The sequence below is a fragment of the Rattus rattus genome, chromosome 5 (assembly GCF_011064425.1).
Source record: "Rattus rattus isolate New Zealand chromosome 5, Rrattus_CSIRO_v1, whole genome shotgun sequence".
NCBI lineage: Eukaryota > Metazoa > Chordata > Mammalia > Rodentia > Muridae > Rattus > Rattus rattus.
The window spans coordinates 61,288,443-61,305,306 of NC_046158.1; the positions used below are offsets into that span (position 1 = coordinate 61,288,443).

The following is a 16,864-nucleotide window of genomic DNA, read 5'->3' on the forward strand; positions in this document are numbered from 1 at the left end:
AATTTGTTAAGTAAGAGTTTGTTTTGAGACGCGGTCTTTCTCTATAGCTCTGCTGTCCTGGAACTCACTGTGTAGAATAGGTTGCCCTCGAACTCACTAATATCTGCCTGCCTCTGCCTCCTGAGTGCTAAAATTAAAGGTGTGAGCCACCACATCTGGCAAGACGTTAAAAAACAAAACAAACAAAAGACTCTAAACACATGAAAAGTATAGGTTTACAAATAGAAAAGGTGTAATTGGGAATAATTTATGATGAAGAAAGAAATCCCCATTCAAGCAGAAAAAGAAAAGTCTGGAGAATATCAGTTTATCTTGTAAATGGACCATGGAACAGTAGACGGTATTCCATTAAAGGAGCCTGGCTTTTGAACCACGAATGTCTCACTGCTTTAGAAGGTATCGATGCGCCCTTCTACCTCGGGGTCAAGTGGGAGGAATTTTATTCCACTTTGTACGTTTTTCTGCTGCCTCGGTAAAGATTAAGGATTCGAAACTCTTTCCTGCTAGTCTCCGCCTAGCTAAACGCCTGGGCACCAGCATCACCTGGCGGGGCACTTGCTGGGGTAGCCGCAGGGCCCAGTCCCTCGCTCGCCCCTCCCGGCAGTCACGTGCGCGAGGATGCGAAAGCGGGCTCGCCATCCTCTTGCAGGCCCGCTCCTCCTCCCGCCGAGGCTGTGCGCCGCAGACAGCGCGAGGGGGAGCGAGCGAGCGGGCGCGGCCGGGATCCGCAGCCCTGGCGCCCGCCGTCGCTCGCAGCCCCGCAATATGCCTCCGTGGCTCCCTGGCTCTTCGCCATGGCGAGGCTCTGCCGGCGCGTCTCTTGCGCCCTGCTCCTCGGCCTGGCCGCGGTGCTGCTGAAGGCGCGGCTCGTCCCCGCGGCCGCTAGAGCCGAACTCAGCCGCTCCGACCTCAGCCTCATCCAGCAGCAACAGCAGCAGCAGCAGCAAGAGCAAAGGCAGCGGGAGGAGGCGGAGGAGGAGAGGATGGAGGTGGCTGGGGCATCCTTTACTTTGGTGGTTCCAGGTACGTCTTTGCAGTCCAGCCCTGTTTTACATCTGTGCGGACGATCGCGTCTGGCTTCGCGGGATCCTTAGCTCCTTCCTCATCGCTGCTTAGCCTATCCTTGCTGGTTTCAATCCCTCCGCGTCTTCCCAGGTTGCCCGTTCGGCCTTTCGCTCTTTGCTAGGAAGGAAATTCTTCCCCGCAGAGCACTGCAGTGGGCTTCAGAAGGGTCCGGGGCTGGTGGGTGGGCGGTAAGTAGCGTCACGGTGGGCGCCTGCTTCCAGTAATCATTTTATTTTCCCCCTCTTCTTTCTGAACACACACACACACACACACACACACACACACACACACACACACACACACACACACACACACACACACACACGCACACGCTCTCAAATCCCTTTAGCATTTGCTTCTCTATCCTCTCCTAGATACTGAGCAAACAGTCTTGCCATGCACACCCACACAGCTTTTGCACTGTTTCTCCCTGCCTACTGTATTTAAATTTAGAACGGGGGGGGGTAATCTTTATTTTTTTATATCTCTCTTCTTACCCCAGGAAAGGTTTAAGGCGGCTTGCAAAAACAGGAAAAAAAAATGCACTTGGTACAATAAGATGAAAAAAAAAAAAAAAAAAACCAAAACAATGAAACAGGAGTTTGTCGTTGAAGGAAGGGAGCGGGAGGGAGACAGGTAGGGTAGCTTGGAGTGATGCTTGGGTAGCATAGCCCCTCCCCCTGAGGGGAATCTTCTTGTAGTGTAACTTAAATGAGCCATCTCTTGACTCATTCGGTAGGGGTGATGAAACACGGGTGTAGTATATATGACCATCCCAGTCCTCTATTTTCTGTTTCCCCTTTCCTCAGTTAAAGCTCTCCCGTAAGCGAAGAGCTGGGTTATCCGTTTAAATAGCTTTGCCCCAGCCCCTAACTCCATTAGTCATCTTCTACGCTGTAGATTCTGCCTGGGCTTTTGAAAAGAGAGGAGATTTTTTTTTTTTTTTTAAATAAGAAACCCCACCAATTTTCTGGGTACTGGGCTGAGGTTTCACAAACCCAAGATGAATGTTATAACACTGATTTTTATCGTTTGTTTTAAAATCTGCTTTAGTAACATTATAGAAGATGCTAAAAATGAAATTCTTTCGAGTGGAATCAGCATCTTAGTTTAGATAGCTCGCTCATCCTCAGAGAGCAGTTCGGAGGCATTGCCAGCTGTGATTCATGACACAGCCCGGATGATTTAATTTCTTGGAGAGCTTTGAGCACGGGATGCAATCATCAAAGTGCACAGGAGAAAGCCAGTGTTTCTGACAGCCCTTAAACCGATGGATAACACTCAAAGGTGGTTAAGATGGAAAGGTGCATTTGCTTCTTACTGGGTTTTTAGTATCTGAACGTGGTGGTGCCATGGAGTGCCTGAGGCTCCTGAGAAAGCTGGAGATGGTGTTTCCATAACAAAAGTGATTCCTTACACGATCAGTGGGAGGGGAGTCTGGGAGAGTGTTGGCGAGTTTCGTGGTTTCCGATCTTTTTGATCACCATGGCGTAATGTGATCTCATGGACATTATGAATAAGTGCACAGTGATTTGAAACTTTTGTATTTTGAGTGAAAGTTAAACTACTTTTCTGTGTTCGTGAGGGGTATTTGGAAAAGGATGCTTTCTTGGGATGAAGCTGTCAATCTCTGGGATTATTTTTACGTTAACTGAGGTCAAGCATTTGCTGTCCAACAGTTCACACTAAGGTCTGAAGAGCAGCTTGGCTGTGGTGTCTTCCTCAGACACACTCTAACCCCCTGTCCAGTGGCAAGCAAGAACAACTCACGGCCAGTTACTGGGATGGTGTGTGAAACAGTGCTACAGCCCATGCACAGATAAAGTTAAGATGCCCCCTGAACTCACTGTGATCTCCAGAGTGAGTGGGTCTTAGTCCAACCTTTGTTTCTTACCCAGATAGACATTTCTATAAAAACACCTGGCCCCTCTGGTTTCTATCTCCTGCAGCCCTTGCCTTGTCTCTCTTCACGGAAACCACAATTGCCAGACTTCTGTACTTCCTGCTTTCTCTGAATGGACTTCTGAAGCTTAAGTGGCTGAGGATGCACACTGACTCCTAACCTGCAGCCTCTTCTGCCCTGGTTTATCCCCACTCCCACCCTCACCCTCACCCGCTATCCTCCGAACGTCTTTTAAAATAACCTGTTTATTTGTTTGTTTATTTGTTTTTGTGTATGTATGTATGGTTGTAGGGGTGGAGGTGCCACAGAGCACATGCATGGGGAGGTGAGGGGACAACTAGCAGGAGCTGGGTCTCTTTCTAACACACGGACCCTGGGAATTGAACTCAGGCTGCCAGGCTGGGAGGTAATCCCTTGATCTGCTGAGCCATGCCACAGACCCTCCTCAGTAAGCCTATTAGGGCATAAACTTTGTTGTGGTCACTGCTGTACTTCTGTCACCTAGGGGAGCACTTGGCATGTCTAGACATTCATCTGTTTGTTGGATGAGTGAGGGACGAGGTGGAGGATCACGCTGCATTGGGGAACACTCATTTCCCAAGGGTTTGCTAAATAGTTAACATCTTGTAAAGTTCTTTGCTACAATTTGTGTAAAAATAAATGTTATATGAAAAGATTTGTAAGCGTAGATGATGAAGTGTGTAATCTTGGATCCTTAATGTTAGCTAGCTTCAGCGTTTGCTTTAGGCTGTCCATACAGAACTGACTGACACTGATATTGAGGCAACTCCTAGGTTTTGTCCAGAAGATTCCTAACTTAAGTGAGCTTATAATCCTCTTGTGACCCAGGTCGGTATTAACGTATTACACCTTTAAATAGTTGTGGCTGAGCCTGATGTGTCCTCTGCCTCTGTGTGCCGCTTCTCATGCCTTGGATATGAACTGTGAAAAGTGAACTTTTTTTCTTCTGGCAAAATTTAGATAACTAAAATACATTGCAGGATGTCTTAGCAAAGATATTGACCACCAGCCTGCGTGGCTGTTCTCTGCACTTCATTCTTCTGAAAATCTCCCTGTGTTGTTGATAAATAAGAAAGGTTAAAAAAAACGAACTCCTTACTTCAAAATATCAGGATTTTAAAAAGCATGGTTCCACTTTCTCATTAACTTATGGAATATTGTCTTCAGAGAGTGTTAGAAAAGGAAGGTCAAGTTTGGGATCTGCCAGGACCCTTTGTTCCCTCCAGCACGTGCAGAAGTCCTGATTTCGCCATCTGTGTCCAGTGTTTGCTAGAAATAGCTATTTGAGGGACTAGCAAAGAAATAATTTGGGAGCTGGTGGAAGTTGAAACGGCCATATCATATTCACTCTGATGGCCCATTAGGTAGGAGACATGTGGAGCTGGAGGCAAGGGGACTGGAGAAAACAATGAGTGGTATTAAATTCCCCACGAGAAGGAGCACAGAGGCAGGGCTCTTCCCAAACGTGCTTGCACACAAAGTTCTAAGAAGCATATTTTTTGGTCTGGAAATTTTTAATCATGTATTTTGGTTATATATATATACATATATATATGTATATATATGTGAAAATAATATACATATGTGTATACATATACATATACATCATATACATATAATCAGCGCGATAGATTGTACCAGTCACTTAGTTTCAAAATTCTGCCAATACTGCTTCGCCAACATCTCTCCATTTCTAATACGTGGCTCTTCTCTTTCCGCTCTTTTTTGCGATGACGGGCACACGTATATAAATGGACACTTCACCACAGTCGTTTGATAGATAGGTCTTTGCATGTAGCCAGTAGACATGCACCATCTATGTCATGGTGGGAAGTTCTCCACCGTCTCCTCCTTAAGTTATCCCCATTCTTCACCCAGAGTTCTCTGCTGTTTTGGTTGTTTTCTTTCTCAATTAATTAACATTTTACGTAACTTCAAGTACAGATTTCCCTGTCACTTCACCTTTTGTGTTTAGCTCCTCTAACTTTAGAACATTTTTTATCGATTTCATTAATTTTCTAGTACATTAGTAGTTGACTTCTCTTTATTGATGATAATATTCCATTTTGAGAGTTGAGAATTGAGAGTCTGGCTTATTGCTCCTTTTGTTACGATTGTGTGGGTTGTCCCTGGTGACTAAAGCCGCTACATTCTTAAGTCCTTGGATGGATATGTTTTCTGATGTATCATAAATGCCAAGACTGGTATGGTTGGGTCAAACGGTATACTTTAATATTTGAATATTACCCAATATTCTGTGTGTCTGGGGTCTATCTCAATCAAATGATTAATTAAATTACAGAATTATACTTTTCTGTTAACTTGACTTGAAATTATTTTTATATGAAAAACGTACAGTATCTACCTGAAGTACTCTGATATTCTGAAGCACAGAATGAAATAGTTAACTCTAGTCAAGAGAGCGAACATGCCTTCCCCTTGTAGTTACTAACATGTACTCTTAGCAAGGTTCCAACATGTAATACAGCATTATAACTCCCTTCCCATCTGCTACATTTGATTTGCTTTATCCCCTTGTGCCTTTCTTGTTCCCAGTGGTCATCATTTTCTTTTTCTTTTCTACTTAAATCTCTCATCTGTGAAAACATGACCACTTACTTTTTGTAGTCAAGAAATCTGAAAGGTCAGTAAGAAAAGTAAGATCAGAAATGGTTTCATTTAGAAGTACTCGTGCTGTAAAGGCCACGTTCCCAGATGGGTGATTCTGATTTCTTTCCAGGATTTTAATAACCAAAGGGAACATTTAATGGACGTTGATTACAGGTGGAGAAACACATGTCACTGTGTTGAGTTGGAGTTCAGTTAGTTTTGTGGTGGTTTTTTGCAGCGTTCTTTAATATGACTCATCAGAGACTGCACCAAATATTTTTTCTTCTGAAACAAAAACTCTTCCCTCAAGAATATAAATATTGAACTTGATCCTCTTTCAAAGTTCTGTCTTGCTGGGTCAGCCACAGTACTATTGTTCATTTGCTTGGCCTAGTGTACTGTTTCGTTTTCCTCTGTCCAAATTGCCTTTGCTAGAAAATGCGCGCGATGTTTTTCGTCTGCAAGCGGTGCTACCCGTGTTTGGGAGCGCTTTTCTAGAGCTATAAAAGCTCTGCCTTTAAGTGTCTGAAGGAAACATAAGCTAGACAAACAGCTTTTCTCTGGGGCTGGATGGTGGTGATGCATGCGTTTAATCCCGGCATTCTGGAAGCAGAGGCAGGAGGATCTCTGAGTTTGAGGCCAGCCTGGTTTACGCAGGGTTACACAGGGAGATCTTGTTCCAAAAAACCAAAACCAAAACCAAACCGAAACGGAAGGTTCTACTTCGGGATGCCTTTTGAGTTGGCCGTTAGTGAACGTATCATCTACATGTCCAAGGCAATAGATCTCTGCGCATCAAATGCTTTTTTTTTCTTTTTTCTTTTTTTCTTTTTTTTCTCGGAGCTGGGGACCGAACCCAGGGCCTTGTGCTTGCTAGGCAAGCGCTCTACCACTGGCCTAAATCCCCAACCCGCATTAAATGCTTTTTATGGCTCCCGTATTCTTGAATCTGCTTGATGGTGCCTGCGAATATAAAGCCCATTCACTTGCGCATAAAATGGGTGAGGGCTCTTCCCAGTGCTTTTTCATGGAGGGTGGGTGCCGAGAAGTGGCAGTCACTTCCCGTCGTTTCCAGCATGTCAAGCTCGCTGCAGTACCTAATGAACCAAAGCTGGCCTCTGGCCTCCGTAACACATGGTGCCTCTCGGCATCTCGAGTCCCTGAAGCCAGCTCTCTGTGTTAAAGTTTGACATCTTGCACAGACCTGATATTAATTTCGTTTATGAATGACATTTCAGTTTCTTTTTAACATGCCGACCTCCCCTCCCCCCCACTCCCCGCAGTAGATTTCTGTGTTTTACACTCCTTGAGGGAATCTTTTAAAATTTAAATAAAATTCTGTCAGTAGCAAGGTCTATTGTACTTCAATTTTAGAAAACTGAACTTAGAAATTCAATTAAATTTAGAAATTTTAGTAAAAACTGTTCATAAATTATATATTTTATATATTTGATTTTTTTTCTTTTAAAAATTGTACCTCTTTATGTAACTCAGGTTGGCTTTGGATTTATAATTTTCCTGCTTTGGTCTCTGGAGGGCATGCACCACTACTCCTGGCTTAATAGATAGATTTTAAATTCATTTGTTCTGCTGAAATTTAGAGTTCTGCTCACTGGGCCAACCCAATTATCATTCCTGTCTGTGGACCAAAAAGCTAGTGATCACTTGGCCAGCTGGGAGCCTGCAGACGTGTAGGCTGTATATAGTCTATAGGCTTCACCTCAGGGCTCAGGGTATGAAGGCCTGCCTTATACCTCAGTCCCTGCTCTAGGTGAAGCAGGAAGAAGTCCGTGCTGCGGCCATTCATGCCACTATTCCAACAGCCAGATCTCTTCCTGCGCTTCTTTGTCCTGTTGTTTTGTAGTTAGGGATGTGATAGCAACAGAGGGCTAAATAGACCTCTGATTATTAATTAGACATAATAGGTTATTATATAATTAGATATAATAGATTTTATATAACAAGATATAATAGATTATTAATTAGGTATACTGGAAATTTATTTTCCCTACTGCGCTGATTATACTCAGAAGCCGACCAGAGAATGCAGATACACTGGATGCTGTGACGCTGTTCCTTCTGCCGGCTCCCTTGTTTCTTGGGAAACAGTCCAAATTAACTTATCCGAATGTGGCTCAGGATGATTGGATGGGTTATGTTTCTTCAAAATAATAAACACACGCCATGTTTCTGTCACACTAACAGGATTGGTTTTGTGGATGTCTGGGTGACCAAGGCAGGGTTGGCAGGGTTACCAGATGAATACCCATTGGCTGTAAACGTGACGTAGACAGAGACCATGTAAAGGAAGAAGTGGCACCAACAATGACAAGCACATTCGGCTGCTTAAATAAGCAGAATAAACTGTGTATGGGTTAATGGTGAAGCACGTGCTGTGAAGTGAAAATATGACTACATATGTACCCCTGAATGTGTTTGCAAGGTTATGTACACAAAATTATATTTTGTCCTCTGCTTTTAAATTTTTTAAAATTAGTTAATGTTAGTTAATGTTAGTTAGTTAGTTACTTAGTTAGTTAGTTAGTTTCTTTGTTGAGGCATGGCTTCTCTCTGTACGCCCTGGCTGTCCTGAGACTCGCTCTGTAGAGCAGGCTGGCCTCTACCTCCTAAGTGTTAGAGTAGAAGGCATTGTCACCGGCCTGGTCCTGTTTTGTCCTGTTCTGGTTCGTTTTCTGACAGGGTCTCACGCTGTAGCCCTGTCTAGCCTGGAACTCAGTATGGGGATCTGATGGTCGCACATTCACAGTCACCTTTCTCGGCCTCCTCAGGGCTGGGATCAAAGGCATGGACCGCCATACCTGGCTCCAGCTTATAGTTTATAATATATCTGTTCTGTTGGATTCTGGAAGTTTAGCAGAAAAGCCATGGTTTATATAACGTTTTCTTCTCCTTGCCTTCCTCCTCCTCCCTCTGTTCCTATTCCTTCCTTCTTTCATTTTGTGTTTCAAAGGCTTGAGCATTCTAGGCGCACGCGTCAACTACGCTAGCCTTTAGTGTAGTTAGACATGGGCTCTTGCTAAGTTGTGGTGGCCGGCCCTGAACTCGTAATTGTCCCGGTGTAGCCTCCGAGTAGCTGGGATTATCGGGATAAACTCGTATGTCTGGCTCAGCATTTCTTAGTATTAATTGGTGTTCCACATTTGTTATAATTGCATGTGAGAAAACTACAGTAATGTATGATATACATGATCTTTTAAAATTTAGTTTACAGTGAAGCAATATAAAAAATTTAAAATACATAACTGTACGGTGAAATCTGAGGCATTTTCACTGTAGCTTGTATTTGGGTCTGAGTCTTTGAAGTGTCCTGGGCATCAGGGCCTCTGGGACTAGACTGGATATGTCTTAAGATATTTTTCTGAAGATGTTTGACAAGTGAATAATATGGACTGAGATGCGTCCGTCAAAGAAATTGTATCACCTGGTGCTTACCATAGCCAATAAAACAATAAAAAAGTTAGTGATAATCTAATTTAATTCTTAGCAAATCTGAGAGAGTGGGTTTTTCCTGTAATTTAAAATATTCACTAACACCCGCTTCAAGTTTATGAGTCAAACAGATGTGGGTTTTAAAATTGTTTCTGTACTATAGTATTTCATGTAGGGAAGAAGTCTTGTGACTCAAGAACCTTGCTCAGTGAGGGAAGTGAACACCGGGAGGGCATAGAGAGGTCCCTGGATGCATTGTGACCTTCTTGTGACTTAAGTGGCCCCAAGTAGAAACACACCCTCCATGATGGATCTTTCTTGTGTATGTGAAGGATTTCGTGCCCCTCTTTCTGGCATTGTCACCCTGACTCACCCTCCATTTTGGTTTGTTTTGCCTCTGCACCCTTTATCCTGCAGAGGCTCTAGGGAGGCCAGTAGAAGGGTGTGGAGAACCTTACAAGGGACGCATCATCAGCTGTCCAGTGTTCAATGCCTAGGAGAATTTCAAGGAAATTCCCAGTACTCCAAAGGTTATGAACCGCCTTCTCTGGCATCAGTGGGAGGAGAAGCCCTCAGACCTGGGGAGGCTTGATGCCCCAGTGTAGGGGGATGCTGGGGCGGTGAGGTGGGAGTGGGTGAGTGGAGGAGCACCATCATAAAGGCAAAGGGGAGAGGGATGGGATGGGGGATTTGTGGGGGGGGAACTGGGAAAGACAATATCATTTGAAATGTAAATGAATAAAATGATTACTGCTACTATTATTACTACTATTCTACTGTGACGACGACGACGACGACGACGACGACGACGACGACGACGACGACGACGACGACGACGACGACGACGACTACTACTACTACATGCCCTGGCTAGTTAAACATTTCTAAATGGTCTCATTGGAAAGAGAACAAAGGCATCATTCAGACTCAGATGATATTTTATGTTTCTCAACATGTGAATTTTTCTATTAATTTTGCAAAACTGCCGGGCCCAGTGTGAATGCTTGATAGAGATATACGCAATTCCCCCAGAAGGCTTAAAAACATCACTTTCTTAGGACATAGCCCTGTGGTCAATTCTTTCCGTGTTGGTTTTCCGATTCTGTTTACACAATGGCTGCCAAAAGATAATGCCCATTTGATAGATCATAAGACTTGGGTTCAGTTTCTGTATAGGTTCTGTTCCACAGTAAGCTGCTATAGGCACCTTACACCCCTGAACCTGTCACTTTGTCAGCAGCTATAAACTCCGTCACTTGGCTATCTCACAGAACGATGGTCACTGAGACTAAGCGAATAACCTTCATACAGGCTGGGATGATGGCTCTGGTCTTCAGGTTCTCACAGGCCCGAGTCTAAGCCCCAAACAGTTCCAGCAAATAATGGCTAATCCCAGCCATTAGACATTCCCAAAGAAGGCTTTTATGAAACTCGATACTTAACTATTAAGCTTCGGTCTTTAAACAATTTGCAGGTCACAGCAGTAACTTCATCGCACAGAGATTTAAATCTGTGACTTAACCAGCACTTTCTGCCACAAGCAGTGTGCCAGGCACTGGAACTAACACCATGTTTAAATTCAGCAGAGCATATTTTTCTTACTTTTTGAAATTCACGCCTTTTCTGCTTTCAGAAATTACTAATGGATTTGGAAAAGCTAATGTTGTGAGGAGCGAAAGGCTCTGTGAAGGTGGCCTCTGTTTTGAGGACTGTGTCTTGCAGAAATTATTCTTGCATTTGAAGGGAAACGTGAAGATAAACAAGAGTGTGTTGAGACTGCGTCAAACTGCGGCTTCAGAGAATGTGGGGGGCAGACATATAGGTCATAAGGATGGAGATGCCCCTAAAGAATCCTGGACCCTCTGGCCGTTTCACTTCCAGTGATTCCGGTATATAAGGACGCCTGCACGGAGTGTGTGGGCCCAGCATGCATCTGGCGGCTCAGAGGCGGGCTTGGCAAAGGCAGAGCAAAATGTCTTGACTCAGTTTCTCCCACTTCTTCCCTCAATAGCACTTCTTCCCAGAAATGCAGAAAATCTGTAACTCTTCAATAATTCGCTGTCCAATAATTAAATGGAAAAACTGCCTTTGCATTTTAATATTACTATGAAAAGCTGTTGGGTCTTGTAATATCTGCTTATTAAATATGTTTGTATTCATCACCAAAAAGCTATATTTTTTTCTACTTTACTGACTATTTTTTTGGCTCTCAGTTTTTCTCTTATGAGGTATCTTTGTCTACTTCAGTGTCATAAATGTACGGTGTGTATAAATGCTTAAATGTCCTTAAATCCTTGTGTGCTAAGATTGCCTGAGCTATTCGTGTGGCGATATTCTAGGCACTTCTGCTTCATCGTGTCTAAGACTGCAGTTTAGGTTTCCTACCACATCACACACTATCAACATCTCCCTCAGGCTTCTTAAAAAACAAAACAAAACAAAAAACAAAACAAATAAAATAGCGTGGGCTACACGAGGTCCCAAAATCCTAACCAACCAGCCAACCAGTCCAGCCTCCAAACCCCAAGTCAAAACCAGTATGCAAGAACAAACCCAGAGCCTTAACGTACTTTACAGTGAGCTACATGCCCAGCCCTAAATGATTTTGTCTTGAAACAAACTTACCGAGTTGGTACTGTTTGCCAAATACCATGCATGATACCTGTATACTTGCTTGTCTCATGGCTGTGACAAACTCCATAACAGAAACCCACCTGGGGATCCATCCCACATGCAGCCACCAAACCCAGTCACTATTGCTGATGCCAAGAAGTGCTTGCTGACAGGAACCTGACATGAGTGTCTCCTGAGAGGCTCTGCCATAGCCCTACGGATACAGATGAGGATGCTTGCAGCTAACCATTGGACCGGACAAGGGGACCCCAATGGAGCAGTTAGAGAAAAGACTGAAGGAGATGAAGGGGTTTGCAACCCCATAGGAAGATCAACAATATCAACCAACCAGACCTCACCAGAGCTCCCAGGGACTAAACCACCAACCAATGAGGACACATGGAGGGACCCATGTCTCCAGCCACATATGTAGCTGAGGATATCATTGTCCAGCATCAATAGGAGGAAAAGCCCTTGTCATGTGAGGGCTCATTTCCTCAATGTAGGGTAATGCCAGGGTGTTGAGGTAGGAGTGAGTGGGTGGGAGTGGGAGATCCTCATAGAAACAGGGGAAAGGGGTATGGGGGGAGAGAGAAGGGGATAACATGTGAAGTGTAAATACATAAAGTATCCAAAACAAAAGGATGGGAGAGCTTGCTCTGGTCCCCAGTTCCTGGTGACAGGACCTTGCACGCAGCACAGCCTGTTCATATTTCTTCAGACCAGGAAGCAGAAAGGATGGGCTAGAAGCAGGGTGAACCTCACATGAGAAAAGTGAGGTTCCCCTTCCTAAAACGACCCTAGCTTGTGTCAAGTTGACATGAAACGAGCCAGCACGCTAACATATGGCAGGAATCTCTCTCTGCTGTCAGCAGCACGGGAGTGTCGTGGCCTTGATCACATGTCAGAGTCTTAGCGTCAGTCCTCTCCGTAACCTAACAGAAACAGGTAGTGTCTTGGTGTCTGTTAACGCCTCCCTCTCGCCTCTGTGTGCCATGTACCAGCCGGCTGCCGCTCACAAAACACCTGACTTGCCTTCTTTCCCTGTCAGCAGCCCCGGACCTCATTGCTTATTATTGTTATGGTATCTGAGTGGGACTTCCTACAAAATACAGTTTTCTGCATAGCAGTGCCTCTTTCTGCTGAATGAGGGAGCTCTTGAGACCCATGATGCATCAGGAATGTTGCTCATGAAGTTTCTTTGGTTTCAGGTTAGGCTACAGATGTGCACATAGCTGGAAATTTGTAATGCTGAATAAAAGTTATCAAATTGACTGTAAGGTATACACTGATGACGTAAGGTATATATATATATATGATATATATATAATATATATATATAATTCTTTTCAGTTATTCATTTAAGCATACCTGGAGTCTGGGTGCTAAAACACGACAGAAGAGCTCCGTTATTATGGGCTTCACAGTTTAGAAAGGGAGAGAAAGGTTGAATAGTTTTTCTTTTAGCACTTAAGGCTCCCGCTAAAGCAGTTCCTACATTTTGAAAAAGTCCATTAAGTTCTGTAAATCTTCCAGGCTGGGGGAAGCTGAGACATGAAGCAGGTGGCTTTCTGGGGAAGCATATGGGCAGATTACGGCTGTTCTCCCTCAGGCTGGGGCCCAGGCTTCTCAGGGTACACGTATAGTATGCTGTCTTTTTGGGCTTTCAGGAGCTAAAGGGAAGGTTATACCACATCGCCCCAGTGACAGGGAGAACTGTTATTTATAGGCGCGAGTCAGTTATTAATCGAAGCAGTGAAAAGACATCATCCTAGCCCTGTTAGACCTCTATTTCTACTGTTCTATCAATCATCCTACCCAGACTCAGAATTCATCATGGAGTCCGGGGTTCTCCCCTGCTTTTAAATATCTAGTCACAGTGTTTTTTATGTCTGTTCCTGCTGTTTTATTTGCTCAGCCATTCCTGCTGGCCAAACCCTGCTCCATCTGTTTGAACTTTGGTGATAATATATTGGGTCTCCCTATGTCTCTGTCTTCTAATTCAAACAACCTTGTGCCATGCATCTTCCTGGCTTTTTTTCCATAAAGAATATAATTCTAATATAAGGATAAGATTTCACCATATTGCTACTATGATAGAGGTTCCCATCTGCCCTCTACTACTTGCCCTCACAATTGTTTATAATAAATATTTGTAAATATGTGGAAAAATTGAAACAGAGTGGTGGATATTCACATACACTATCGAGATAGAGCACATGTTAAAATGTTACCATATTTCCTTACCTCTCTTAGTGACTATCCTTACACACACACACAGACCCATATGCATGCATGAATGCACATGCATGCACACACATGAATATGCGTGCATATGCATGCACTTGCCCTGCTCTGTAGGACCATTTGAAAATTGTACACATCTGAGTTTTCATCCTAAAAATACTTAGCTTCACTCTCATAATACCTAGTTAACTTTCAGCAGATAAATAAGTTTTGGAATGTAACAAATATTACAAATCTTGGTAAAGGGCAATGTAAAAATTAGTGAAGAAAAAACACAACAAATGAATGGGTGAGTTTTACAGCTTGTGTGTGTGGTGGATTCATAAGATTCTCTTTGACTGTGACACCGGTACACATAGCACGTTTATGCCTGCGTTCCCACCAGTATGGTAAGACAGTGTTCTTTTTTTTTTTTTTCCATCTTTATTAACTTGAGTATTTCTTATTTGCATTTCGATTGTTATTCCCCTTCCCGGTTTCCAGGCCAACACCCCCCTAACTTCCTCTCCCCTTCTCTATCGGTGTTCCCCTCCCCATCCTCCCCCCATTGCCGCCCTCCCCCCAACAATCACGTTCACTGGGGTTCAGTCTTGGCAGGACCAAGGGCTTCCCCTTCCACTGGTGCTCTTACTAGGATATTCATTGCTACCTATGAGGTTGGAGCCCAGGGTCAGTCCATGTATAGTCTTTGGGTAGAAGACAGTGTTCTTTAAGGCAGTGTTCCAGCTGTATCACTCTCGGCCTTGCTTCCTGTTGGTTTTTTGTTTGGTCACCATCTCAGAAGCCTCGGGCCATTTTCCTGCCCTGTGTACAACTTTCATGGTGGATGTATACATATTTGCACTATTCTTTTCTTCCCCACCTTCCGTATATGCTATCCCCATCCTTCTGTGTTTGTGATGGAGTTGGTGACTTCAACCTGGGTCTTTACCTGCTGTCCGGTGTTCTGTGAGCAGAAAAGAGGAAGGTCAGGTACTGAAGTGGCTGTCTCATCAGTTAAGGTCTGGTTGGATGACTTCGATTCTCTTTCGTGGTTTGCTTTTATAAATCGCCTTCTTGGATTCCTCACGAGGATGAATTCCTATCTTTGCATCAGCAGATCTCGCCTGGATTGGTAGGGCTGTTGGCCAGAAAGTCTTATTTCTATGTTATTTTCCATATGGTTTTTATGCTATGCAGATTTCAAATCTGATGGTGTTTTCTTCCCTTCATTCCTGTCCTGCTTCGTTCTCCTTCCTGGCTCCAGCAGAATCCAATCCTGACACCATCACAACATTTGCTGACTCACAACAAACTCTCAACAAATCACTCAGAGCCTTTATCTGATAATAAGTTGTTTAAATTAGTCTCCCTTCCCAGAGTTCCATTACTCACCCTCTAAAGCTTGTCAGTTTCCTTAGATCGTAAACACGTACTCACCGATTTTATATCCCACAGTGCCTAACGTTAGGGCTGAGAAACAGGCTGAATGGGCTTCAGTGGTAACTGTCTGTCTGCTCGTTAGCGCGAGGCTCTGGACTGCATCTCCTAGGTCTTCTACATGAGAAGCACGCCAATGGCTCCAAAGTGCTTTTTAATTAATAGGGTTTTATTCCAGATTTACGAGATTAGGGCAAATGCTGATGGCACTATGGTGAACTGGGGGATGATGAGTTCGCTGGCCCTGTGATAGGCGTTGAGACTGAGGACTGTTGGTTTTCACTGATTATCTCCAAGTACCTAACCAAGCTAAGAGCCCTTCTTGAGGAAGGTTCTTTCCCACTTCTACATTTTTGTTTCTTTTTACTTCTCCTTTTTTTAAAACAAAACAAAACCAAACCAAACCAAACAAAACTTCTTATTATCCCTTACTTTGTTGCCTTTTGGTCCAAGCTAAGGCTTCCTGTCCCCTTCCTCATGCTTCTTCCTTTTTCTCTCTTCCACCATTCCTCCCTCTACAGGGCTAATTTAGATGTCCTTAGGATTCTTTCTTCTAAACAGAAATCCTTGCATCCCCGCCCCCCACCTTCTTAAAACACTGCTCAAGAGCCTCAGGCTCTTAAGACACATTTGTAAATATACGCTGCAAATTAGTATACTAATCCTTCCTCCATAGCCACCAAGTATCAGGTTTATACATTGTGTGTCACAAAGGTGTCACAAAGTTATGCTGATTTTGGATACTTTATGAAACTGAGTGGCTAACTCTGCAACACTGTAGGGCTTTAAGGTTAGATAGGGATGAAAGGGTAGATCTGAGCTGTTTAAGAACTTTGAGCACAGGAAGAGATGAGACGAGAGCTCTCTTGACCTAGGGTTTGAGGAGGCTGGGCTCCGCTAAGGTCAGCACCAACCTTAGGTTCTGCACTCTTGCACAAGCTTCTGTGTTTGATGGAGGTGGCTGAGAAATCATTCAGGGGTATGAGATTTGGGGGTCGAAACATGCATGTTGGGGCTGAGACATAGATTGGCACAGGGGATTCACATTCTTACGTTATCTTATGTTTTTTAGGTGAACTACAAGCAAAGAGCTAGACATATGGACAGCTACTGGCAGTAGTAATAGGGACGATATGTATAAAACATGTAGGACCCAGTGGACACCCAACAAAGAATTACTACTACTGGCTTTTGTTTGTTTTAGGAGAGTTCATACTGTAGCCCAGGCTGGCCGTTAATGCATGGCAGCCCCCCACCCTCTCCTGGACCCCTCCCCCTTCCTGGGATTGTAGGAAGGAACCCTCATGCTTGCCACTATATATACATACTAAGGATGATTTTTTTTTTTTAGGAAATTAAATATTGTGGAACTATGACAGTCTTTTTAATCTTACCAATTTTTATTCTATAACATTCTGTTAGAAAAGGTTGAAATGAACTGAAAAGGAAATGTCTTATGTGATACTAGATTTTTGTGTGGTTTTATTTTTCCATTCTAAAAGAATATGTATGTTTCTGTTACAACGTATTAAATCA

The 16,864-nt window shown here is 43.7% G+C and overlaps 1 protein-coding gene across 1 annotated transcript in view; it reads left to right on the plus strand.

The window, feature by feature from the left end:
• The first annotated feature begins 626 nt into the window (after positions 1-626).
• Positions 627-16,864, plus strand: part of Fam171b (family with sequence similarity 171 member B) — a 55,868-nt gene continuing 39,630 nt past the window's right edge. Inside the window, exon 1 of the mRNA XM_032903575.1 lies at positions 627-1,023. Coding sequence (XP_032759466.1) covers positions 795-1,023 — 229 coding nt within the window. The 5' untranslated portion in view covers positions 627-794. The remainder of the gene's footprint in view (positions 1,024-16,864) is intronic.